This window comes from Achroia grisella, unplaced genomic scaffold, assembly GCF_030625045.1.
Source record: "Achroia grisella isolate CSIRO2021 unplaced genomic scaffold, CSIRO_AGI_Agris_v1 utg474, whole genome shotgun sequence".
NCBI lineage: Eukaryota > Metazoa > Arthropoda > Insecta > Lepidoptera > Pyralidae > Achroia > Achroia grisella.
Genome location: NW_026712878.1, coordinates 1435239 through 1460529, shown reverse-complemented (window position 1 = coordinate 1460529; position 25291 = coordinate 1435239). Strand labels below are relative to the sequence as shown.

Below are 25291 nucleotides of genomic sequence, written 5' to 3'. Positions count from 1 at the left end.
ATAAAACTGATAGGAATTCAAAAGTTTGTACAATACAAATGTTTGAATTGAACCCGCAACCATCAGAAGTAAAGCTATGTGCTAAACCGCTATAACACAGAGGCTGTCAAAATCAAATAAATGAAATAAAACTTTTCATGTATTATTGAAAAAATTTCAATTTTTATTTTAAACTTATAATTTATTATTTCCATACAATCATATACTAAATGTGTATCTAAGAAAAAATATTTATTTATATCACTTTACTAGATGACATTTACATTTAAAATCATATTAACAGAGTGGGTGCTTCTGAAGACACGAAGTTTTTTGTCCAAAATACTGAAACAACAAAAACTGTAACTGAGTTTATAAGTTTAACAAAATTACATCCCATTAACAAAATTATCCCCATATAGGGCACGAATTTAATCGTGGATGAAAAAATCGTTAATAAAGCTCCTTGTCCATTCTTCAAAATGTATCGATGATGAATTGGAGTCATGCATCTTATTCTTATAGTATAGTTCAACTACTCAATCATAACACCTTTACATTCATAGTAATAGTAAACAAATACTTGATCATTACTTTTAAACTTTCGTATTTAATATACATTATTTAAATTATTAACCGGGTCTTAACATGAATAATTTTATGGCAAATAAAGGTATTTACCTCTCTCGACGTTTCGACTAGGTTGCACTAGCCGTGGTCATGAGCTAACTGGAGTAACAGCGATGTCAATGTAGATAGGTGACAGCAGTTTTTTCTTCATCTACCGTCACTAGATTGTGTAACGAAAGTTCGCGTTTCGTTCAGTTAGCTCGTGACCACGGCTAGTGCAACCTAGTCGAAACGTCGAGAGAGGTAAATACCTTTATTTACCATAAAATTATTCGTGTTAAGACCCAGTTAATAATTTAAATAAAATACTTGATCGATCTTAAAAAAATCACATATAGATAGCGGCATACCAGCGAGTAACAGGCAACGCCGTGAGAAACAACTAATCCTTACTTAATACTATGTCTGTCGCGCTTTCACGCAAAAACTAAACCGATTTAAATAAAATTTTGTACACAGATACCCAATTTTTAAATCTATAAGTCGGTTTAGTTTTTGCGTTAGTTTAGTCTAAACCTGCTACTTTTTAATGCAAAAAAAGTGTTGTGACTATAGCAATTGATTAAAGATGAAAAACGACATTCAATTTGTGTAAAAGAATTACCTTAAAGAGGATAAATAAAATAAGGGATGAAAATTCATATGGAAATTCATCATTCGTCGTCTATTCCACGCAGACGTAATCGCAAGCGCAGCTAGTATAGTATACATATACAAAACATACACTCTAAATGTATTGCAAGCCCAACGCAGCAGCATGAGCCAGCACCGCTTCAGCTGCTTGCCTGGTCTCCAAGTGTGATTTAGCGGCGTCGTGCCACGAGGAAGCCGCGGCACGAGACGCCCCCTTCAAGGAATCCACGTAGCGAAGCGCCGCTGCCAAGTTGCCGCGTTCAATCCAAAATCTACTTGATATGGAATAACTTATTAAATAGAGCTAGGACGGTCGAATTCACATACTCACATAAATGATGTTTATTTTCTTGTTTGTATAAAAAATATTTATATTGTATTAACTTATAAACAATATAATATAAATTAATCAAATAGTGAACAGTGAGGGTTTCATATAAAAACGACTGGACGAATTTGGACAAAATTTTCACGAAATATGTTGATGAATTATTATTATACACACAAACAAATATAAACCCTAAGAAAAATAATCCCGTAGCGGTAATTTATTAATTACTTTCAAAACATATCCAAGTATTCCTAACATTTGTCTGGTACCTATGACGCAAACACTGCTTAACTTGGGAATAGATGGCGCTGTGTGAATTGTCCAGAATCATTATTACTGTATAGAAATTTATAATTATATATATGAGAGTGAAAACAAATCCCAAAACAGAAATATCTTCCTGTCAACATATTATGTATCTCAACGATATATTTACATAGTATAAAATAAATATCGCCACCGCTGTCTCTTCGCTGATATCTTTTAAACAACGAATTTCAATGCAGTTTTCAGCAAACAGTGATTCAAGAGGAAGATTTTTATGAATAATACATGTATATATAACTGTTATAAGCCTCTTTCGAGAAATTCAAAGGTTTGTAATGCATCCATATAAGCCGAGACGGGTAGCTATCTATAACTTGATATCAGTAGCGGAAAATTAGGCCATATCTGAACTTGCCTGGCTCTTTGTAACAAATCGAACGTGTCTAAATTATTAAATGGCTCCTGGAGTGGTTTGTCAATTTCTCCTTGTGGTATGCCTGAAACCTATAATAGACGTCAAAATGTTAATATTTATAAGTATGTATAATTAGTCAAAATCACCGGATCATACCACGTTTTTTTTTTAGATTTATTACAGTGATTCAACCGTCATGAGCACGGGTGATTTTTACTAATTATACGTATAAATAATTTTACAACACTCAACTAAAATTATATTTGACTCGTATGTATTTAAATAGTGCCAAGTAAATTAGGTCGCTGATTTTGATATTCCCATCTACCTTATAAACAATTTCGACTAGAAGTAGACTGTATAAAGTCGTAGCGTTAGTATCGCAGCATCACCTGTTTCAGCAGCCAAGTAGCTTGCTTTAAAAGCTGTATTTCAATTCTAGAGTGCAGATTAGGCAGTGAGTTTACAGGATAAGAGGCATCTTAGTCCTTAGTAATGCATGATTGATATCAGGGGTGTTACATGATAACGTGATGTCCGTAGATAGTCCGTTCATATAGACCAAGGTTACCGCTTACCATCAGGTGAGCCGTCTGCTTAGTTACCATTGATATTACATAAAAAAAGGCGTGAAGATACATAGATCGGGCTAACCTTCATAAACAGTAGAATAGATTGCAACCAAGACAAAAAGAAGATCGGCAGTGGTCCACCATCCTGCTCCACTAAGGCTACCTTCAATGCAGTTTTCTCCATCTAATAAAATATAAAACATTACTAGAACTAAACTACTGTAATTACTAATATACAGGTGGTAGGAGATTATTACTAATACGAGTTAACCAGCAATGTACTTGTAGAGTCGATCTCCACGCGGTCACTACTGGAAACCATTGTAGTTTATTGTAGATGAAGTCATCATGGTGGCCTAACTGAACTAGCCTCATTTCATGATCATTCTATCATACTGGCTGGCATTACTAGATGGTAATGCCATCTGGTGTCTGGAACACAGCTTACACAGTAAGCTACTTTGCCGCTCAAATGTGAGATTAAGATACCGCGCTGAAGACTTTCTACAAAGTCTACTTCCTCGGTGCCCTCAGACTGAAATCGTATCCGTCAGACGGCAGTTGGCCTTCAGCCGCTCCTAAGTCCTACGGGTTTGGAGTGCCATCTGCACTCGCCTCTTATCATTCAATGAAGCTGTAAAGGCCAGCTGCGGTCAACAGCATTCGAGTAGTCCGAATAAAAACCAAAGAATCAAAGTAGCGTTTTGTAATAGTGGTTATATGTACAAAATAAATAAATATAATGACAATATGTATATACCACATGATATCTCTCACGAAGCACACTTTCAGGTACAATGCCTTTCTCCCGTACAGAGTCCGGTATAGCCTTTAGAACAGTCATCACCAACTTATCATCATCGCCTGTAAATTACATGTTTTTATCACATTTATAATTAATGGGATAATCGAAATGTGATCGCTGGATGATGAACGATCACCACAGTCATAGAGAACAGAACATAAATAATCTTTATTAAAATAAACCGAATTTTACCATCACACTACCCGGCAGAAATTGCCCCTGGCAACTACAGCTAACAGTTGGAAAGACGGCTTCGATGATCTAGCGGTTTATCACACTGCTTCCATGGTCGTGGGTTCGATTACTCATAGGATACAAACATATTTATAATTATGATAGTTTGTATCGGTCGGTGATTTTTATGTAAGTATTTACAAATAAAATGTATCTAAGCTTTTATATCGGTTATCTAATACTCATAACACAAGCTTACCTTAGGACTAGATGGCGCTGTGTGTGAAATATTCAGGCAGGCAAGCATATTATTATTATAATTCTACAAACCAGAAGCCTTCTCAATGGCTTGCAATTCCTTGTTAACCTTCACTATAGGGTCGCCCTTTTTGGTGGCGGCGAGTAAGGATGCGCCCGCAGCCCATAGCTCTTGGGATCTGCGAGTCTCTCGCTCGGCTTTTAAGCGCTCTAACAAAACCAATATATTCCGCTTTTAATATATGTACAAGTATTATAATTTAATATTTACAAGCTGTGCCAACGGTGATACTAACAACTTGAAATTATGTGTCATTCTAATACCTATAGGCTATATTATTGTAAAGTTTCATTAAAATCCGTTTAGTAGTTTTTGCGTGAAAGAATAACAAGCATCCATTCATCCACACTTACAGACATCGTAGTGATATATGATATGTGACTCCCATCCTCCATCTCAAGTGTAACCTATTGTAATGCATGATCTGAGGTTTCTCAACCATATCTCAACATTCCACTACAGTTTACAAAGCAAATTACTTGCTATTTACGACGGAAATGTATAAACTTCATATAAAAGATGCATTTTTATTAACTGTATGTAGACCAACAATTACACATTAGTTTGGTCAAAATATAAATTAATCAAATGGAAAAAATCAAAATTAAGCATACTATAACCTAAAACCTTTGTTAATGAAAATGCATGCCATTAAGTTTATCCTCGACAATTTTCAGTTTTGCTGCCATTTCTTTAAGTTGATGGGCGAACATTCTTCTTTCAGTCGCCACATTCTCCGCTACCATTTTATTGAACTTCACCATTACCTAAAAACAGAAAGTAGGTTGAAATAGAAGAAGAACGATTCGACTTTATTCTAGAATAACCATAATCCGAGTTCTGTTATGAATTTAGATACTTTCTTGTAGAAACGCGAGATCTAATCGATTTTACCTAGGTAGTCTTCCAGATCGATACAAACAATCATACTCATTAATACAAATATTTATACCTTGCGAACCCGAAACATAAAAGAAGGTTAGCTGATAGGTTAGTCTAAGTCTGTTCTGGTTTCGGTAGATCATTGAGGCCGTCAAAAATGGAAGCATATCTTATTTCATTTCAGAATGAAAAAAGGTAAGTGAGACAGTATATATATCTATTGCTTCTATTTCTAGTTTTCTTCTAGTCTTCTAAAAGGATAATGAGTAAAGAGTACCACGACGGATACATAACGATATGTATACATGATGTGGTTCAATTATATAGACAATCGTTATCACTTACATTAAGCTGAGTGGTAAGCCGGTTTGCCATTCTACTTCCATAAAAGGCCTTTAGTTTTGTTAAGTAAGATCTGATGATGAAATTTGGGCCAAGTTAAATTGTTTAAGACTTTTTTTTGTGTGTTGAACTCTTAATTTATTATTTCTATACAAATATTTGGAAACGTAAAGAAGTGTAAAACAGCAACAAAAATGCGAATAAAATAAATGTAGAAATGCTCCGTAGAAAAACAACGAAACATGCAGATATGTTTCAATATATATATATATATATATACCCATCTAAAAGTTTCATTATGAATTCGTAAGTTTGTTTGGATTCGTGTTGATAACCAATGATTCATTAGTTAGTGATAGAGACTTACCTCTTTCTCTTTCTGAAGAAGTCTTGTTTGCACATTTTCTTGGTGTCTCGCCAACTGTTTCTTCAAAGCTTCTTTCAAAGTCATATCATTAGCAGCTTTTAAATCTTCATACTGTAATAAATAGTATGTAAACAAAATGTATTTTGAGGCATTTTGTAACATAATAAATATTTTGCTACGAGACTGCAACATTTAAAATTTACGAAGAATCGGTACAGAGGTAGTATGGACAGTAAAGAAAGTAATTCTCGAAGATTTTTGCTAAATCTATCATACAAAAAACAACTTTTTTTTAAAACATGAATGATGAATATGCACCCGCGTGGGTTACACACTGCCAAAGTAATAGTTTAGTTAAAGTTAGGTCACGTAACCCCTCACAGTGAATTTACTATGTAGACAATTTCCAAAGAACTTGTTGGGGTCGATCTTAGATGATACTTTAGAAATAGAGCTACTAATCATCATCACTAACCTCTCCCCCTTAGATGAAGATGAAGATGATAACATTATCATTGTGATTATTATAAGCTTCAACCAACAAGCAATTTGTAAACATATTTGCCACTACAATTGTATAAAAACTAAAGTATTATTGCTATTGAATGGTGAATGTTGTCACATCGATCAAAAATGTTAAGATATAGATCATACTCGTCTCTTAAATTCTTTCTCCAAGTCGGCTCTTTTTCTCTTAAGCTCTGAATGTAGATTTGCTTGCCATATTTTCTTTTCTTTTTCACAATGCGGTAGAGCTGAAAGAAAAATTATATATTCGGGATTCGTTAAAATTGTCCGAATTATAATATAGTTAGGAATTCATTCATATCTTTCCAAAGGACTATGAAAGATCTAAGATTTAAATATAAAAAGAAGGTATTTTGATATTTTAAACTTAGTCCCTTAAAATGTTATAAATAAAAAAAAATATGTCACAACTTACTATTGACAGCTCTGTTCACTCTTTCGGTCATGCCCGCACTGGCATCTTTTAACTCCTCTTGCAATTGTTGTGACTAAAAACAAAGAAGTAAAGTAAAATTCCATACAACTTTTAAACGCCTAAGGATATCTAATAATTATCTAATTTTGTTTATTTTGTTTATAAATTTACGCACGCTAACCTGAAAAACAGCTCAAATGTTTTGATAGCATTATTTTCAATAATGTATCAACAAGTTTCTCATAACATGTAGGTAGGTAGTGTTTCTAACGTACATTCCAATCGCTTCACAAACAAAAGAGTTATAATCTACTGTTACAGTAAGTTAAGTCAAGCAGTCAGTTAATAATACACAATTACAGATGATAAAAACATGCTACACGAGCAACTATGTAGAGATTAACATAAACAACATATACAAAAAATTATGTAGAGATTCCTAGCAACTTACATAACGTAATGTATGGTAGAGAAGTAAATCTGCGTCTCCTTGCATCGAAGGTTTGTTATGAGTGTATTTTAGTCCAGGAAATAGTGTCTCGTTTTCTTCTGTATATTTTAACATCAATTGTTCCACCTAAAACGCAATATTATAATGATGAAAGATTTTATATGAGCTTTACTGGTGACTTCAGGGAAACATTATAGTAGAAGCCTGAAAACTGGTCAGTTATTTCATAACAGTGAATTCTCCAGTATTAATCACTCTCTAGAGGGACCTTGTGGCGATTTATTATGTCATAAATTGCTAGTCCCCCACTTCTTTATATCAGGTTCGAGGCTCAGAAAGAGCACACTAGCTTGAGTCTAGAGTGTTGTCTTAATGGTAGAGATAGAGTAGGTATATGTATGACATTATATCATAAATAATCTATCAAGTAATAGACCCAGAATCGCAATCTTATATCCGTAATGATAAATCTCTTAATCGCGCTCCAAGTAATTAAATGATATATTACCTTTTGCCACAGCGCGTCTAATGCCACAGATTTATCATTCTGCCACTCGTATTCCATCATCATGCCTTTAATTTTGTCACGGTAGTCCTTCATAAGGCATCTAGTGTTCTTCATTGCCTCGCAAGGAGCCTTCACGCCGCATTCGAAATAATGTGTTAGTCCGTCTGAAAATTATATAATTTTATTAATGAAAACTATAACTAGAATACGCTCTCTACTCCATTTGTTAAAGAATCATATAATATACTAGCTGTCCAGGCAAAGGTTGTTTTGCCTTAAAATAAAATAAAAAAAATTAGGGGTGGACTACCCCTAACATTTAGGGGGATGAAAAATAGATGTTGGCCGATTCTCAGACCTACTCAATACGCTCACAAAATTTCATGAGAATCGGTCAAGCCGTTTCGGATGAGTATGGGAACGAAAACTGTGACACGAGAATTTTATATATAAGATATAGCTAAAATGTGTAATACTAAAAAGTATTAAATAAAACAATCACTTATTAATTATCACACACGGCTTCTCCTGGAATAGTATCCAGATATATCCATATCCTGGATAGTATCCATCGTGCTGAATTCTCTACGACAAGTTAACTGAAGTGACTTCTCCTATGACAGTGGTGCCCCGCCAACGTATACCATTACCGCAGGCATGTACATTGTACACAATTTCATTGTCAACGATAAATAAGTTGTTGGCACGTAGATGTCATTACAGATTATATTTCCAAATAAACTTACCTATTTTAACAGTTGCATTCTCGACATTTTTAAGGGATACGTTGACTAAATCAATTCGCTCTGCCATCGCCGAGTGCAATCCTTTCAACGATTTCATACAGAAGTTCTCCATTATTTCTTCTACTAACTGCAATTAATATCAAAAATATATCAGAAAGTTATCTTTTTTATTATTTTAGTTAACTTTAAAAAGTTGTACGCAAAATATTTTTGAAAGGAACCTGGTGACAAATACCTACCAGTTTTATTTCTACCCTTCATTTAAAATTATGAAATACCGTCAAGGCAACCCCAGCCATCCTTAGTGGTTGGACGATAGAGTACAGTGGAACTCCTACCGACCAGAAATTAAACACAATATGCATCCCTAAAATTTTAAATAGTATTACGTATTCCTAAAATCCCGAACAATCGATAATTTAATAAGAATGTTAACATCATGTAATTTGAATAATTTATGGACTATGCACACATATCATCTCAGGAACAATGATGTTGAACTTTAAATTTTCTTTTTATTTTATTTTCTCTGTTTATTTTGTTTCATTTTTATATAGTCAACAATTGTGTTTTTATGAAATTAATCTAAAAAATCTTAATTAGTCTGATATGTAAAACTCACTGATCAGTAATAGTAAATAATTATTTGGCAATTCTATTGTGGACTCCAACGATACAGGTTCGCCTAGTGCGGGGTTCAATGTATAATAAATTTTGTAATATTTGTACGTTATTTGAATAAAGAATAAAAAATACCTTCCAAAACTTCCCGATCCGTTGCATCTACGGGGTACATATAGAAATGTGCTAATACACCCATAAAAATATTTAAAGCTTTGTTTTAGATCAACCTCTAATGCTCCGTGTACAAGGTGGAGACATAACATTTTTTTGTAAATTTATCACCTTAATTTTACGTAGGATAGGAATCAATTACAATACCAAGAAATAAGTGGGTACCTTATTATAATAAGCACATGCATCTCTTGCGGTCAAATAATTATTAATGATAGAGTCGCCCAAATCCCTAAAGCAAGTCTCGATCTCACAAACGTCTTTCATCAACACTGGTGGAGGTAAAATCTCACAAGAAGTTTGCTCCGGTTCTTTGTTTTCTAAAAAAGAACACTGTTTTATACACTTATTCATTAATACCCGTAATTAATACGGGTCATTACACGTCCCTGCTTTACATCAGTAAAGTTGACTTAAGTATTTCAAATGTTAGGTATTCATATTCAGCCCAGGTTATCAATTGGTAACTTAAGTTTTCGATAGGTCCAAGAAAATTCTTGGACCTATCGAAAACTAAGTTACCAATAATAATAAAATTATTATTATCGGTTAATAATTTTTAGTCTATCCATTGCAAATGTTCTTTATCCATAGGTACCTATTAACTATTGGTAAACCTATTAGTAGAGAAAAGCAATTTTTCCCATAAATATACAATAACTAATCCTAATCAAATTTAACCGTAAAACTATGTACCTATATTAGTTTTCAGTGATAATATTAAATATTTATTGTAACACTACATTTTTTTACTGAGATCCAGATACAGAATTAATTGTACTTTTTTACATTTATATGTAGGTATTATGGCATAATCCTTAAAACTGAAAGGCAATAAATTCAGTCCGGTGTTGGTGTAATTAGAAAAAACAACATACCTTCTTCTTTTACGTCAGTTATCTTCTCTTTAGATGCTTTCTCTTTTGGTCCAGTCTCCTTAGGCTCTTTTTCTTTAGGTCCTTCAGAAATGGCTAAAAATTTACAATCGGAATATAATTATAAAGAAATATATGTTGTTTAATTTTCTTTGATTTAGTATTTTTTACTTTAAATATATTCCTCGAATTAGGTTAAGACTATTTTATTTATATGGACTTGTAATATTGTATACTATAACATAAACCTTCAACAAATGGATTAGTCTATATAATAAAATCAATTTAAAAAACTAACATGATATAGACTGGCCATTATTGGAGCACTTCTTGGGCTTCGGGTCAGTGAAATACTTCAAAAATAACTGTAAATAACAGTTTCTAAAATTATCGAAACTCTTCGTCACAAACTCTCCGTATGTCATGTTCTCCTGGTACGCAAGAGCTATGAAATCGTCGAACCATGGTGCGTACAGTGATAACCAATCACGAACTTCTGGATTTTGTCTAGAAATTAAAACCACTTAAAAATAATCATTGTAACAATTGAAAATTAGTTTAAAGAACTGATAAGTAAGAATTTAAAAGACAAAAGGATCTCACATGGATACCAAATGTAAGCAAACCTTTTTTTACTTGGAGAAAACCTTCGGGATCGTCCGTCCCGGGGAGGGAAACGCTACTGTGAGATTCCTTACTCTTTAAAAACTCCAAGATGTCCCTCATCCAAGACCATATATCAGAGTCGCGGGATCGAATGGCAGTCCGTCGCGAATACGATGTCGGTGGCCAACTTTATAGCAGGCCTCATCTCTACGGGTTCTCAAATATAAACCAAACCAGTAAAGCTAGGCGATATTCTTAAATTTCACAGAGACAATAGTTCCGGACGCAGGTAATTGCAATGATGAACAACAGATTTTTGTTTATAAATTTTGACATTCATCCGTTGCTCAGTATTCCAATGGTATTGTGAAGCAATTAAGGCTATGAATATACAAATAGCTAAATGTAACTTATACTTTGTCATGTTATGTTATGTTAGTCAGGAAATGACGGTAAAAAAAGGAGGAAACAAATTACGGCTGACTAATTATTGGTATGGTTTAGATCTAACGTTTTGAACACCATTGCCGTACTAATTGAATGTAAGAACCACTAAATACAGTTTTCTCTAAAGGAATATCATATTAGAATTCATACAAATTGTTTTCTATTTTTATGACACAAAAATGCTTTATAATTGATAAGTACCTATGTTCTACTACTAATTCGCTTTATCACTTACTTCGCGTAAACAGCAAAACCTCCAGCCAGGAACATTACGGTCAGCGTACCCCAGAGCAGGCGGTCGTCCTTGGGCGGTGGAGGGGGCGGGGGTAATGGTGGTGGACAGGTTTCACGTTCAGTTGGGTCTTTGTACTTGAGGGTAGGTGGGGAGCGTGTAATTGTAAGTATTTGTATGTGAACTGGGTAATGGTGGTACTGTAATAAATATAGTTAAACCACGTGTAAGATATTATTTCATTAAAGAATATTATTCAAGTGTCGTGGCCAATTTTTTTTACCACCCAGTCTTATAAAGTATTGAGTACAGGAAGACACCATAAAACTTGGTGATAATGTATATATATATACTTACCACAGATAAGATATTCCGTTAGGATAAAGGAGTGAAGTTAGATATATTATTATTTATTTTCTTATTACCAACCACAATGAGAAGTCAGGTTAGGGTTTGTTAGAGTTTCGTCATAGATGTAAATTCTATTCTATTTATATAAGTTTATAATCAGATGGGCCGTTTGCTTGATTGTCAACATTGTGGTATAAAAACAGACTTAACTGTTTTGCTTTCTACTCCATAAAATATGTAATCGATACAATAACATTCATATTGATCTGTCTGTAAGTCTGGACTACTTACCAATAGAACCCTACTATTGTAAACGTAGGGCGTTATTCGGAACATTTTTGCTAAAATTTCTTTTATGTGAAGAGACTCGTTCCAAGCTTCATTCTCGCGACATCTGTGTATTTTTTTATTGACAAAATAGCAGAAGTCGGCCAGTAATCGTTGCGGTAATATTTTGTCTTTGGTAAGAAACTAAACAATGTTCATTAAGGCGTTTTTGCCATCTCAAAGTCATTTAAACTGTGATTTCAGTGTGAGTTGGCATTATATAATATTTTAGTTATTGTAAATTAGTGTCTAAAGTTACAACACATCCATATACGACAGCATTTGATTAATTCGGTTGGATCATATAAATGACCATTTAAAGTGCTGAAAGATTGAAATAACTACTCTACCACAGATAACAGAATATTACATACTAGTAATAACGTAAGCAGGTAAATAAAATTACATGGTAATAATTTAAATCTATATATATATGTATGTATTATCAATTTGTACACAGTCTGAAATAAAACTATTATGTAAAAATCATTCTTTTAATTTAAATTACATACAATATTTTTATATTTACATAAGTTACTAAAATTAAAGAACCTCGGAGTTTTTAACTGGCACCGTAATTTAATTATTCAGGTTGATAAATGCGAAATAGCTCAGCAGAAAAAAAATCATTCATAATTTATACATTTCTACTAGTTAACAATTCTATACAGTTGATTTTATTTCTACTGTATTATTTTTAATTCAACGTTAAGTGACTTCTTAATTTTAATATAAAGAATATTCTAGAGGTGATCACATCTATCCCTTTACAATCAATAACAGCCATTATACCATAAAGTACATTTTTGAACAAACATTGTCAAATCACTGTAATTTGAACATTGGTGTATAGTCGATAACAAAAATAAATAAATAACCCTATTTATTGAAACTATTTTATAATATAAAAATACTCAGGACAACAAATGAGTAACAGAAATTTTGAATTACATTTGACTCCTACATATTTCGTTTCACAATCTACATTGTAGTAAAATTATATAGAAAAAAAATCAATGAAAATTTCTCATAGATATATTAATAATATTAATATTAAAAATAGTTTGAATAAATCTAGACAAATCTAATAAAAAGCCTTCAAGGTATTTTAAAGAAAAATACAATGGAAACCACTTATTATGTTATTTAATGAAATAAAAGAAAAATATTGAACAACGTATCAAGTGCGATGGCAATATATTGTCCAGCAATAAATTCAAACAACAACGCATCTTAACACACAATAATGATTCAATTCTATTGAATGCTATTTCATTCGTTTCTATATAATGTGAAAGAGACGCGAATAGGTGCGGGTAACAAAGCGTCGAATGTTTTGATACATTGTATGTAAGCAGACATGTTTTATATGAATGCTACATTCGCAGATTTCAGTTACGGATCAGCGATCACTTGCGACTTCAGACTGGTGACCATCTGAAATAAACACATACTTTAAATAAAATAATAATTACGAACTAAAATGTGTAAGTGTGTAGTGTATGGTGGCATCAATATGATTCAACAATTAAACATTAACATTATATCTGACTTCTAAAGACATTCACACAGTAATTGTGAGTAATCTAGAAATCAGTAATTAATGTTTATTTAATCCAGAATTAATTGAAATACATTGTTAATATTATTAATTATAAATAATCTAATTATTTGGATAAAGGTCGTGTCTAGGAAATCACCTTCGCAAATAATACATTATTTCAAAATAAATTTGATTTCTAAAAAAAGTTATAGTGGTTAACATTAACAGATAAACATGTTGTCGCCGATTTTTTTTTGAAATGTTTAAAGAATTCCTTCATACAACCGATCCAAAAGAAATACTACTAATAATAGTAGACTAGAGGCGGTGGGCGAGCATCGAACGTCGAGCTATAGGTAGAGGAGGACGACGGCATGCGCGAGCGGCGGCGGCTAATTTTTTTAGAACTTTCAAAACAATTTCATCATACAACTGACCCTAAAAAATTAAGACTATGTAATGTGTAATAAATCTAAAGATAGTGGAGCTCACCGCGTAGTGGACTAGCGGAGGGCGAGCATCGAACGTTGAACTACAGGTAGAGTAGGCCGGCGACGGAGGCGTGCGCCATGACGGCCTCGGCCGCCTGCCGCACCTCGAGGTGGGTGCGCGCGGCGGAGGCCCACGCCCGGGCGGCGGCGCGCGGCCCGCCCTGCAGCAGGTTCACGTACCGCAGCGCCGCGCCCAGGTTACCCTGGTCCATGTGATACCTGTACATATACAAGTACCAATACTCGATTACTACCTGTGCTTCATTCAAATCTATTTAATGTACTTTGTAGAGTCAAGACAGAACTCCAGAGTTTCAGCAAGTATAGTAGGAAGGTTGGTGATGACACAATGATATGATCGGCACGAGACTCGGAAGACATTCGGGAGTATCCGCAACAGGATGAGTGCTATTGTTGTGGTATCCACAGAAAGGATAAAAATTAACAATGAACAGAGTAGAGATTAAATCATTTGTAGGGAGTCAACAGAAATTCGTGCTTCCGCACCACACACTACCATCAACATTTCAATTCTAGGAGACTGTGGGAGTCCATTAATTGCATAGGAGGCAGAACAGGTATGAGAGAACGTCAAGGCGGAACAAGATAAGAAAGACATTAAGGGAGTATCTGAAAGTGTTTATTGCTGTGGTGTACTCGCAAAGCACGTACCATATTCAATTATAGAAGGCTGCGGGAATTCAGACTATATATATAAAAAAATAATATTATTACCTCGCCCTTTGAATGATGTCAAATGTATCTAAACTGGTGAAATCTGTGGGCTGGTTCTCCAACTCATCTTTCGGTATTTCAGCGAACTAGAACAATTTCTTTTGATTAATTTTTAATGATACGAATGTGGTTTGATATATCGGTAACATTTTGAGCAAATAAATTTTATTTCTCAGCGCTTTTTCAATTTTAATAACCCAAGAATTGTAGCACCGGGCCAACTAGTCCCAAATCTAGCAAAGCTTGTATTATGGATGAAAATACTAAAAATAAAATTTAAACATTGTAAATACACACATAATATACATAGTAAGCAACAAGACCAATACAATCATATTTACAAAATATTTACATATCATAAAATAAATGTATGTAAATATGATTATATATTTACATATAATCATATTTACATACATTTGTTTTTGTACATTGTACATATCATAGGAGAATCGAACATCAAAATCAGAGGGAAGATGATGTGCTAAACCGCTAAATCACCAAGGCACTAGGTACCAGCTGATATAAAAACATACCTTATGGAACAACAGTTTGGACTGTAACCACGAAAGGAAGTACACAGGTAAGCTTGCACCCTCCCGTCCAATAAGGGCAACTTTAACTGCGGCCTTTTCCATCTGTAATACCATAAATAAAATACATTTCATTGATTTAATAAACCTAGCGGTTGACTGCCATGACTTGCACACAAAATGGGGTGAGATCAAATCTGACCGACACCAAATAAATAATTTTATGTATTAATTTATATATCTGACTCATATATGGTGAAGATGCATTTACCATAACAAATAATAACAATGCAAATTAATGTGTATTGTTTGACTGAAATTTCATTGCAGGGGACTTAAATGTCATGCCTTCTTTGTACCATATCCTGTAATTTATATCCGTATATAATAGAACAAAAATATATAATTAAGTATATACTTCAAATCGCAACGCAGCTTACAAAGCAATCTGCTTGGCAGCAGAAAACGAAAACTTATAAAATAAATTACAACTTTATACATTTTAGTTACTTTATTATAAAGAACCGTACTAACCTTGTCGAACCTTTCACGAAGTGCCTTCTCCGTAGCGATTCCGTTCTCCCTCACCTCTTGTGGTATACCCTTAAGTACAGTCTGCACCAACTTATCATCTTTACCTGCGATAATAATTACGTATATAAAAATAGTCACTCTACTCTAGAGACTAGAAGTTTAAAAAATATTATTATTATATATTTTTTATGAAAATTACCGCGTGGTCACGTGATCCATTTAATAGACTGTAGGATTTTTATCAAATTTCGACTATTTATAGACGAATGATTAATCCATCAGCTTTTTTACTACTCTTAATCGAATTTAATCTTTACAGAAATTTATATAAGAAACAATATCTGATAAGTATTAAAACCATTATGTAATTTCAATCCAATGTATAATCGAGTTCTCGATTTAAAACCATTCAATTCGCCTTACTATTGCAACTCACCCGCTTTCTCTAGCGCCTTCAACTCATTGTCTATGGTCGTATCGGGCTGCAGGCGACGAGTGGCAGCAAGTAGTGCTTCGCCCGCCGCCCATAATGATTGCGATCGCCGCGCCTCCGCTTCCGCTTTTGCACGCTCTATTACGCAAAAACAACACTATTACCCAATAAACTCATTCAGACTTCAGATACGTTAACTGTTATTTAAGGATTTCATCTGTGGGAAAAAGTTACAATAATGCACCATTCCATAAATATCCAATAAAAAAACGGAGTATTAATCCGACGTTAGATGTAAGATCAATACTCGATACTTTTTCGGTGTTTATAATTAGTAAATGTACCAATAACAAATATATACTAAAAATGCCCCACTATATTTAAGCTTCAAGCAAAAGCAAAACAAACTCACGCTTGAGTGTCTGTTCAATGGCCTTCAACTTGCCGGCCATTGAGGCCAGTTCTCTCTTGAACACGACACGTTCCTTCTCCACTTGTTCGGACACGGTGCGGTTGAATTTGCCCAGGACCTGTTTTAATAATATCAAATATGTACTCAAAACCATAATCCTACATATCCCTTCTACCACGAAGAGTTTACATTTTGTTGATATTACTTTTATGGAGAATCCTATCTCAATTAAGTTTCTACTAAAATACAAAAGATTTAATAGTAAAAAATTATTGTTATGTAATTAATGATATATACATATATGAAAAGAAGGATTAATAGTTTGCGTATATATTTACTTTTCTGATTCTAATATAATGTTCACAACTCCATTGTAACTAAGTTTAAAATTTCAAAAGAAAATGTAAGTATAATTTTGTAAGAAATTAAGCTACATAGTTAGTGACATTTACTATACAAATCATTGTACCTCTTTTTCTTTCTTCGCGAGCTTATCCTGTAAAACTTCCTGTTGGATTTCAAATTGTTTTTTGAGCTGCTCCTTTAATTTTCTATTAGCATCCGCTTGGATCTCCAGGCTCTGCAAAAGATAGAATTCATAAATATTAATTCGCAATCAAATCAATTTGAACTTTTAAGTTCTTATGTTGAACGCGCCGTGAAAGAACATTTGTAACAATATAAAAGTATATTTATAATATATTAATTACCCTTTTCTGAAATTCCTTTTCATTTTGTAATCTTTCTTGTCTAATGATATCGTCGACTTTTGCTTCAATTATCTCTTTCTGATCGTGACCTAAAATAACATATCGCTATTAAATAAATTCGTAATTTTGTCATAGTTTTTATTAATACAATAAAATAATCGTCTTACATTCAATGGCTCTGCTGATTTTAAGGTCTCTTACTGTTTGGATTTCAGCTAACTCATTTTGGAGAAATTGAATCTGTAAAAAGCAAATAATAGATGTGTGAATATAAATACATTTGATATACATAAATAATAAATCAATCCATTAATACAAAACATAAATTAATATAACCATTATGAATGATTATAGAATTGTGCATATGTATACGAGCAGGATACCAGAGAAGGATGACAAGATGGTCAAAGAGAGTGCAGTTCACCCAACGAAGCGAATTCATCAGGAATTAACCACGATGGTTTCCAGGTGAAACCGCGTGGATAATAAATAATCCACGGCCTCGGTGATCTAGCTGTATATCATACCACCTCACTTCCGATGGTCGTGGGTTCGTTTCCTCGCAAAGTATAAACATTTGTGTTCATGAGTATTATTGTTTGTATCAGTCTGGATAGTTTCTACATATAATATGTATATATTTACAAAAAAAATGTATCTAAGTATTTAAATCCGTTATCAATTACCCATAACACAAACTTTGCTTAGCTTGGGTCTAGGTACCGCGTGAATTGTCAAGGGAAAAAAATGTACCTGCTTCAGTGTGTAGAGAAGCAACAGATCCGTGTCACCCTTGAGTTCTAGCTTGCGTGCCGTGATATCGATGCCGGGGAAGAGTAACTGCAACTCTTCTTTGTAGGTGTGCCGAGCTGCCTCCACCTGCGAACATCTTACTTTATTATCTAGCAACCCATCCAGGCTTTGTATGGGTAAAATTGAAATTAGAACTGAACGATATCGCTGCCGCTCTCTGTTCACTTATATTTTTTAAACTAGCTGTTCCCACGACTTCGTCCGCGTGGAATTTAAGTCTATTTTTATAAAATAAAAGTTGCCTAAGTTACTACTCCTTATTACATCAGCTACTTCCCAAAAAAAGTCACGTCAAAATTGGTCCAGCCATTTCAGAGATTAGCCGGAACAAACAGAGAGACATATAGACAAACAGACAGACAGACAAAAATTGTAAAAAAATGTTATTTTGGTATATGTACCGTATTTATATGCATGTAGTAAAAAATGGTTATTTCAATATTACATACTCCAATTTTATTTATATGTATAGATTAATATAGCTATGCCTTTTATTTCTCTAGTCCATTCTTGTGCCAACTACCATTTTCTATATTCTCTCCTCTACCCAAATGTAGTATGGAAGAGATTGCTTATGCGATAAGAGCGCCTTTTGTACCTTATTACTTCAATTGATTTATATTCGTTATAATTTACTTCTGGCACAATAAAGAGTTATAAAATTTTTAAAACTTATTTTTTATTTATGTGCCGCCAAAATTTAAATCATTAAAAGCGTGCCACAACAAAGATTGAGAATCGCTACACTAGGCTATATAACCCATCTATATAGTACCAACCTTATTCCAGTACTTGTCGCTGAGGACTGACTTCTCTCGCTCCTGCTTGTACGCGGTCTCCGCTTGAGTGAGATCTGCGCGGAACTGCTTGATATACCTCAGTGTGGCAGTTACGCTCTCTGGAGGCGCTTGGACACCAGCTTTGATCAGGCGGTCGAGGGTATCTGAAATATAAAAATAAATAATTAAGTCATGGCACGTAGTAGTCTCTAAAATCCACTAAAATAGTATTAACCAGCTGGTATTAAAGGTTTTGTAGCTCTTAAACAATATTGTCATGGTAAATATCTTTTCTTTTATACTCACAGCGCCATCTAGTGGACGACACCGAGAAACGGAGTAAAGAGCCAACTATGCAAGGTTTTATAACCAGTAGTGATAATGCCCTAGAAAACCTTGAATGGCGATGTTGACTGTAATGGCTTACGTACCTATTGCACATTTAGCCTTCGCTGACGCGTCCTTCGCTTTCTTGAAGACTGTGTCCCTCTCACCCTGCGCGCTTTGGAGTGTGGTATAATGTTTCTTATCTAAATCTTCCAATGAGGACTCGACGATCTGAAATTTGGATAAATTGAAATTTAAAAATTATTCTGACTACATTAGGAAAGCAGACTTTACTAAGTATATATGTTAACTTTATCTGACCTCTTTTTGTTGATAAGCAACCTTTTGTAAGGTGAGGGTTTTAGGGTTGAGATTACAGGCAAGTCATGACTTACAATACTTGCAAATCATGCAAGTATTATTTAGTAACTATAATACTATTCATGTATTTAGGCAACGGTTATTATTTTCCAACAGATGTATCATGTGCTTGTATGCATCAAGAAAGATAAAAGAAGTAAACATAAGATTCATTATAGTACATTATACATTGATAGTTTTAATTTACAATTTTCATTTATAAATTCCATATTTTACGTAAATTTTATTAATAAATGTTAGTAACTTATAAAACATTAGTAATTATTTTGTAACTAGTAGCCCTGTCATTATTTGTGTGCACATATTAACTTTATAGGTTTTATATGTAACATTAACATAATGTATTATATATTCTTTTATCACTCTAGAATAATGTAATCTTAAAAACAGTGAAAAAATTCAAATTGGTGCAATAGTTCCATAGTTTAATTTCCTGAAAACAATATCCACTCTCTCTATAATATTAGTATCGGTTTTATGGTTTTACGAACTGGTCATATGGTTGATTTTGCAACGTCTTCATGAAATATATATAAACAATACTATGGATATACTTTAATGTTTACCTTAAATAATGCCTTATTGTATTCAGCACAGAACTTAGTAGCTTTCTTGTAATTATCAATAGCCGTTTTGGTATTTTCGTGCATATCGTGCTCTAATTCCACCATATCTTTTGTGATGTTAATAGGTGGTGGTGACTGGGGATCACTCTTCTCCGTTTGGATTAAAGTGGCTGAAACAGATTTGTAATTAAAAATTAACTAGCAATAATATTATCATTAATTCCTATTAACGTTGTACAATGATAACTTATACAAGTATGAATATATGTTGGGATGTTTGTTATTAAATCAATGGTCATTATTTAAGGCTAAACTGTTTCGAATTAAATTTGGTACAAAAACAGGTTACATTCTAGATTAATACATTGCGAAAGGGTACCACTTGTCCTGAAGTGGATGGTCTGCTTATTTGTCCTACCAATTACATAAAAACAAACTTTCAAACATTCTAAATTCTATATATAATTTTAGAATTAAAACAGGTCACGTTTTTATATTTTCTTTTCACTCTACGCCCAAATTACAGTTCGGAATTAGTTCTATTTGTGTATACTGGTATAGCAAACAGAGCCTATTGGGTAATTACTTAGAAAACTGTGATAACAGATTCATAGTTAACATCCATACCACATCAAACCCGGTTTGATGACTAGCACTTATTATTATACAAAATCATAAAAAATTATCACATAACTAACCTTTGGTTTCTACATCAGGTGTGTCCAATTTCTTCTCTTCATGATACAATGGTTCAAATGACGGTGGCGGCACTGTTAGGCACAACACACAAATTAAGTCAAGCAGTGTGTGATGGTTAAATTCAAAACTGTTAAATAAATTATGCTGCTATTTAATGATTTAAAATTAATATAATAGCATTAATATGCCTGTTTCTTTCGTTTATAACCAATTTACTAAAAAAAGAACTTAATTTTAAATTAAAGAGCATGAGAGAAAAACAAATCCTTTCCTAAAATAGATTTATTAGATGTTTGATATTTTTATGAATAGCAATTTACTAAAAAAAGAACTTAATTTTAAATTAAAGAGCATGAGAGAAAAACAAATCCTTTCCTAAAATAGATTTATTAGATGTTTGATATTTTTATGAATAGAGGGATAATATAATATTTATTCACATTTATTATATTTAAAGAAGGACTCCAATGTCGACATCGCATTTCGATGCGAAAAGCCGTGTATATAACAATGTATTATACATAATTATAACACAATGATTCCCATTACCCCTCACATTTTTTGTTTTTTTATAGCGAGATAAAAACTTCAAAAAATAATAATTAATTTATAGTTCTAATAATACATAAACTAAGTGACTTTTAATATGAAAGATATGAAATAATATGTAATGAATTTATTCATATCATAGGGATTGTATGTAATAAACGTAATGTTAATGCAAAGAATTCACTTTTTGCAAATATCAGTTAACATACAAGTAAATAGGTTACGAAATTATGAATTTTTAGTGCATTGTTTGTACAGTTCAACAAAATCAGATGTTAATGTTCAAAACTTAATGAAAATATATACAATTTAATAATATATGTGCATGTACAGTGAAAATAGGATCTATTGTAAAACAAAGTCTGAATATTATAAGAAGTTCTCCATAGGTGTGTCAATCTCGAAAGGCACTGGAGACAGACTATCGTTTGCAAACTCCACTATCACAAATTAAAACTTTTTTAGCTTAAAATCTGTAAACTAACATAGTAGCCACTTACATTGATAATCCTTCTTGGTGAATTCTTGTAATGCATCTTTTTCTATGTTTTGTTTTGTTCTTTGCTTGACATCTAGTGGTGCAACACCCTCCTAAAACAGAAGTATGATGCTTATGTAAATATGTTTTAATGGTGATCATTATCATTTCACATTATTTAGAGTCATATGACTTCAAATCCTTATCAAATATATAATAATATATATTATTTCACAGTCAGTTCCATCCACATTTTCTTCTGTTAATACTGACTTTTATTAGCAAGTTCATTTTTAGTGACAAAATATTACTATGCATTATAGTAATATTTTGTCACTAAAAATTAATTTGAAATGAATGAAACATGAAAAATAGTGAAAATTGTGTTGAAATTTAAAGAAGCACCAGTAGTTAATGCAACTTCATCTCCCTTTTTTGAGATAATGCATAGCCTGTAACCATTCTCATGATACTAACTATACCTAATATATCTTCATTTTACATTTAATTAAGTTTCTTTCAGAAATTTTATTGTAAACAGTAGTAAACATATAGACTGGCACGTTATAAAATTAGTATCAATTAATACGTAAAAAGTGAGAGTATACAGACAAACACTGTCATTTTTGCCATACACCATGTTCAGTGTTCAATTAGAGTCTTGTGGAAATTCCTGCATCAAAGTTTAGTAACCAATTTTATACTATACCTTTCCAAATATAAAACCACCAAGTGATGAGGATATCTTATTGAATTGATTTACACTGAACTTCCAGTATGTTGTATTCTCCTGATATACGAGAGCCACAAAGTCGTTAGCCCAAGGGACATTAGATTCAAGCCAGTTTCTAGCTTCAGGAGTGCTTCTGTTAACAAAATATAAATTTATACAATCATATCCATCACTCTAATTATAATTGGTACATTTCTTACAAACAAAATAAAGCAGCAAGCTTATGGTTGTAAAAGAAACTATCTTAGCTAGCAATCTACTATATCAGGTAGACCTCCATGCTATTCCCCCTAGAAATTAATTTGTAGTGAATCACAGTTTGCTAAGCACACTTCATCCTCACCCTATTGAGTTCTCCACTGGTTACCCAACTGTGTCTACTGTTAGTACAGGATGTGCTATTTAATCATCCATTATATAATAATATACACTATTGAAATTTTGCAAAGTTATAATTAAATTACAGTCACACTAATAATATTTAGATTTATTACATAAAAAGAAAATTAAATTAAATTATTTCAATAAGTGGATTATTTGTAGCCACTGGATTCTGGATTATTGCCCACCTTCTGATGTGACAACAAAAGATAATAGGATACTTAACACTTTTTAGGAATACCATAGTCATTTAAAGCTGTCCTACATTTACATGGAACTAAAGTCTGTTAAGACTGAACTTGCATTTTGCTCTTTCTACATAGTGCATGCAAACCAGTCTGATCAGTTGACATGAGTATTTCAACTCAGTAGCTAAAGTATTAAATTCTAACAGTAATAATAGAATTGTCTAACTTGGCATATACAACAGCAGCTCCAGTGAGCACTGTAGCGCCGATTGTACCCCAGAGGAGCTTTCTCGACTTTGGCGGTGCTTTTGGTGTGGGACATGAGTTGTCGGACTGTACGTGGCGGCGCGGCGCCCGCATCACAACCAGAGCTGCGCAGGACCCATCGCCAACTTGTTTTCTCACCTGGAATATCAATACAACTTTTTAATTATTTATATTTATTAATGCACCTTAAAAAGCAAAGGTTTATGTGTTCTGAAGATAATGGTATATTTATTTAAGATACAATAATAATAAATTCAAGAGTTTTTTATTATTGCACCTTAAATAAAAAACCAAAAACAGAATGTGGTAGATGGTGCATGAACATAAATAATAATACCTACTAATATATCGAATATATATACAAATAATATAAACATACACATTATTGATAATACATATAAAATTAATATACAATAATATAACATTAAAGAAATGTTAATACACTTAATACAATACAATACTTTACTATACACAGTAATACAATATGTTATTAAGAAACAATTTGGAAGAGATTTTTTTTCTTAATCTATATAATTTGTATATACAGATTCTTATCTTAAATTTAGAAGGATTTAGGTCACAAATACACATGTATTTGTCATGTAAATTATTCCTTTTAAATGGTTGGACCATTGGTAATGAAATATTATGTGTAAATATTAAAGCCATTAAAATCCACTTGGATGGTTTGAAAATTGAAACCAGTAAGTGGCATTGCTTAATCGAGCAATATTAAGGATTACATTATTCATGTACCTATTCAGTTTCTGGATATCTCAACTAAGTTAGTAACCATAACTTTAACTCTTTATCTATATACATATATATATAGCAAAAATGTAACTGATTGCTGTCTACACATGTCTATTTCTTTGTGTAGTTATGTGTGCTATATCTCTAATCAAACAAATCAAAAACCAATGCAATGTCAACCAATTGGAGTGTACTTCATAATAATGTATTATTGGTATATGTAAGGTTATCACCTTCACTTAAAATTTTGTAATTGTTGAATGACAATTGGCTAACAAAATAAATTATAGACACACAAAGTCGCTGGTTCAGCACGAAATATGAAAATAAGCGTTTCTACATTAATACAAGTTTATTTATCATCTTAACTTAATGAAGAATAATATTTGTAATATAAAATTTGTTAAAACATATACCAAAATTATTTGTTTCATGTTTAAATTACGATAATAATTTTTATCGAAGATTATTTCATCATCAGAATGATGGTGATGATAGGTTATTTATGAGAATGACGTACAGCAATTGTTATGTAAGGGACAACAATAATACAAAGTTTATTGTTTATATTTATTTAGTACTAAATTAAAGGTATTTATTGATAATATAACAACGAATTTTAATTGAATAGTACCCGTATATTCCTAGAAATATACAATTTCATACCGTTTTACTAGTAACATTAATTTATTAAATTTTATTAGTTCAAGTCATGTGTAAAGTGCAAACTGGAGTATGGACAAGAAAATTACAGAAATACATACCAAAACAAGATTGGCGTGTGTTAAATGGTTGGTAAATTTGTACATTTTCGGCAATCGGCACTGAATCTCTTTCCACTTGGGATGGGTTATCCAAGGGTTGTCAAAAATGAGAGACTACAGATTACAGAAGTTTGACAAACCAATAGAATGTACTATAGATAACTAATTATGGGTCACAGATGAACTCTGCCGAGTGCAAGACAAAAAGATGTAATCTTCATCTAGTCA

General features: G+C 32.7%; 2 protein-coding genes across 2 annotated transcripts; both read right to left on the bottom strand.

The window, feature by feature from the left end:
• Positions 1 to 217: 217 nt before the first annotated feature.
• Positions 218 to 12054, bottom strand: LOC131845578 (MICOS complex subunit Mic60-like). Its single transcript, XM_059194661.1, has 18 exons — positions 11962 to 12054; positions 11323 to 11519; positions 10333 to 10541; positions 10038 to 10130; positions 9325 to 9479; positions 8365 to 8491; positions 7619 to 7782; positions 7111 to 7236; positions 6660 to 6732; positions 6371 to 6471; positions 5717 to 5827; positions 4775 to 4892; positions 4137 to 4274; positions 3588 to 3691; positions 2910 to 3011; positions 2256 to 2344; positions 1334 to 1514; positions 218 to 324 (listed from the first exon to the last, which is right to left on the bottom strand). The coding sequence occupies exons 1-17, from the start codon at positions 12004 to 12006 to the stop codon at positions 1337 to 1339; spliced, it is 2130 nt and encodes a 709-aa protein (XP_059050644.1). The 5' UTR covers positions 12007 to 12054; the 3' UTR covers positions 218 to 324; positions 1334 to 1336.
• A 1349-nt stretch (positions 12055 to 13403) lies between these two features.
• LOC131845500 (MICOS complex subunit Mic60-like) lies at positions 13404 to 25179 on the bottom strand. The gene is made up of 19 exons (XM_059194567.1): positions 25064 to 25179; positions 23506 to 23684; positions 22687 to 22843; positions 22000 to 22090; positions 20950 to 21021; positions 20252 to 20421; positions 19409 to 19535; positions 18978 to 19141; positions 18139 to 18264; positions 17553 to 17625; positions 17386 to 17474; positions 17145 to 17255; positions 16676 to 16793; positions 16267 to 16401; positions 15831 to 15934; positions 15300 to 15401; positions 14767 to 14852; positions 14033 to 14250; positions 13404 to 13434 (listed from the first exon to the last, which is right to left on the bottom strand). Exons 1-18 carry the CDS (start codon positions 25106 to 25108, stop codon positions 14073 to 14075), a joined length of 2127 nt encoding a protein of 708 aa, XP_059050550.1. The 5' UTR covers positions 25109 to 25179; the 3' UTR covers positions 13404 to 13434; positions 14033 to 14072.
• Positions 25180 to 25291: the final 112 nt, after the last annotated feature.

What these genes read in the sequence shown, in the direction of transcription:
- LOC131845578 (XM_059194661.1), bottom strand. Translation starts at nt 12,006, where the DNA reads ATGTTCCGAATAACGCCCTACGTTTACAATAGTAGGGTTCTATTG. An exon ending in TAATGGCCAGTCTATATCAT is followed by an intron (nt 10,131 to 10,332) that starts GTTAGTTTTTTA and finishes GTAAATTTTTAG; the next exon opens with CCATTTCTGAAGGACCTAAA. An exon ending in CATGTGCTTATTATAATAAG is followed by an intron (nt 8,492 to 9,324) that starts GTACCCACTTAT and finishes TATTAATTGCAG; the next exon opens with TTAGTAGAAGAAATAATGGA.
- LOC131845500 (XM_059194567.1), bottom strand. Translation starts at nt 25,108, where the DNA reads ATGTACAAATTTACCAACCATTTAACACACGCCAATCTTGTTTTG. An exon ending in GCGACAAGTACTGGAATAAG is followed by an intron (nt 18,265 to 18,977) that starts GTTGGTACTATA and finishes AGATGTTCGCAG; the next exon opens with GTGGAGGCAGCTCGGCACAC. An exon ending in TCGCGAAGAAAGAAAAAGAG is followed by an intron (nt 16,794 to 17,144) that starts GTACAATGATTT and finishes TTATTAAAACAG; the next exon opens with GTCCTGGGCAAATTCAACCG.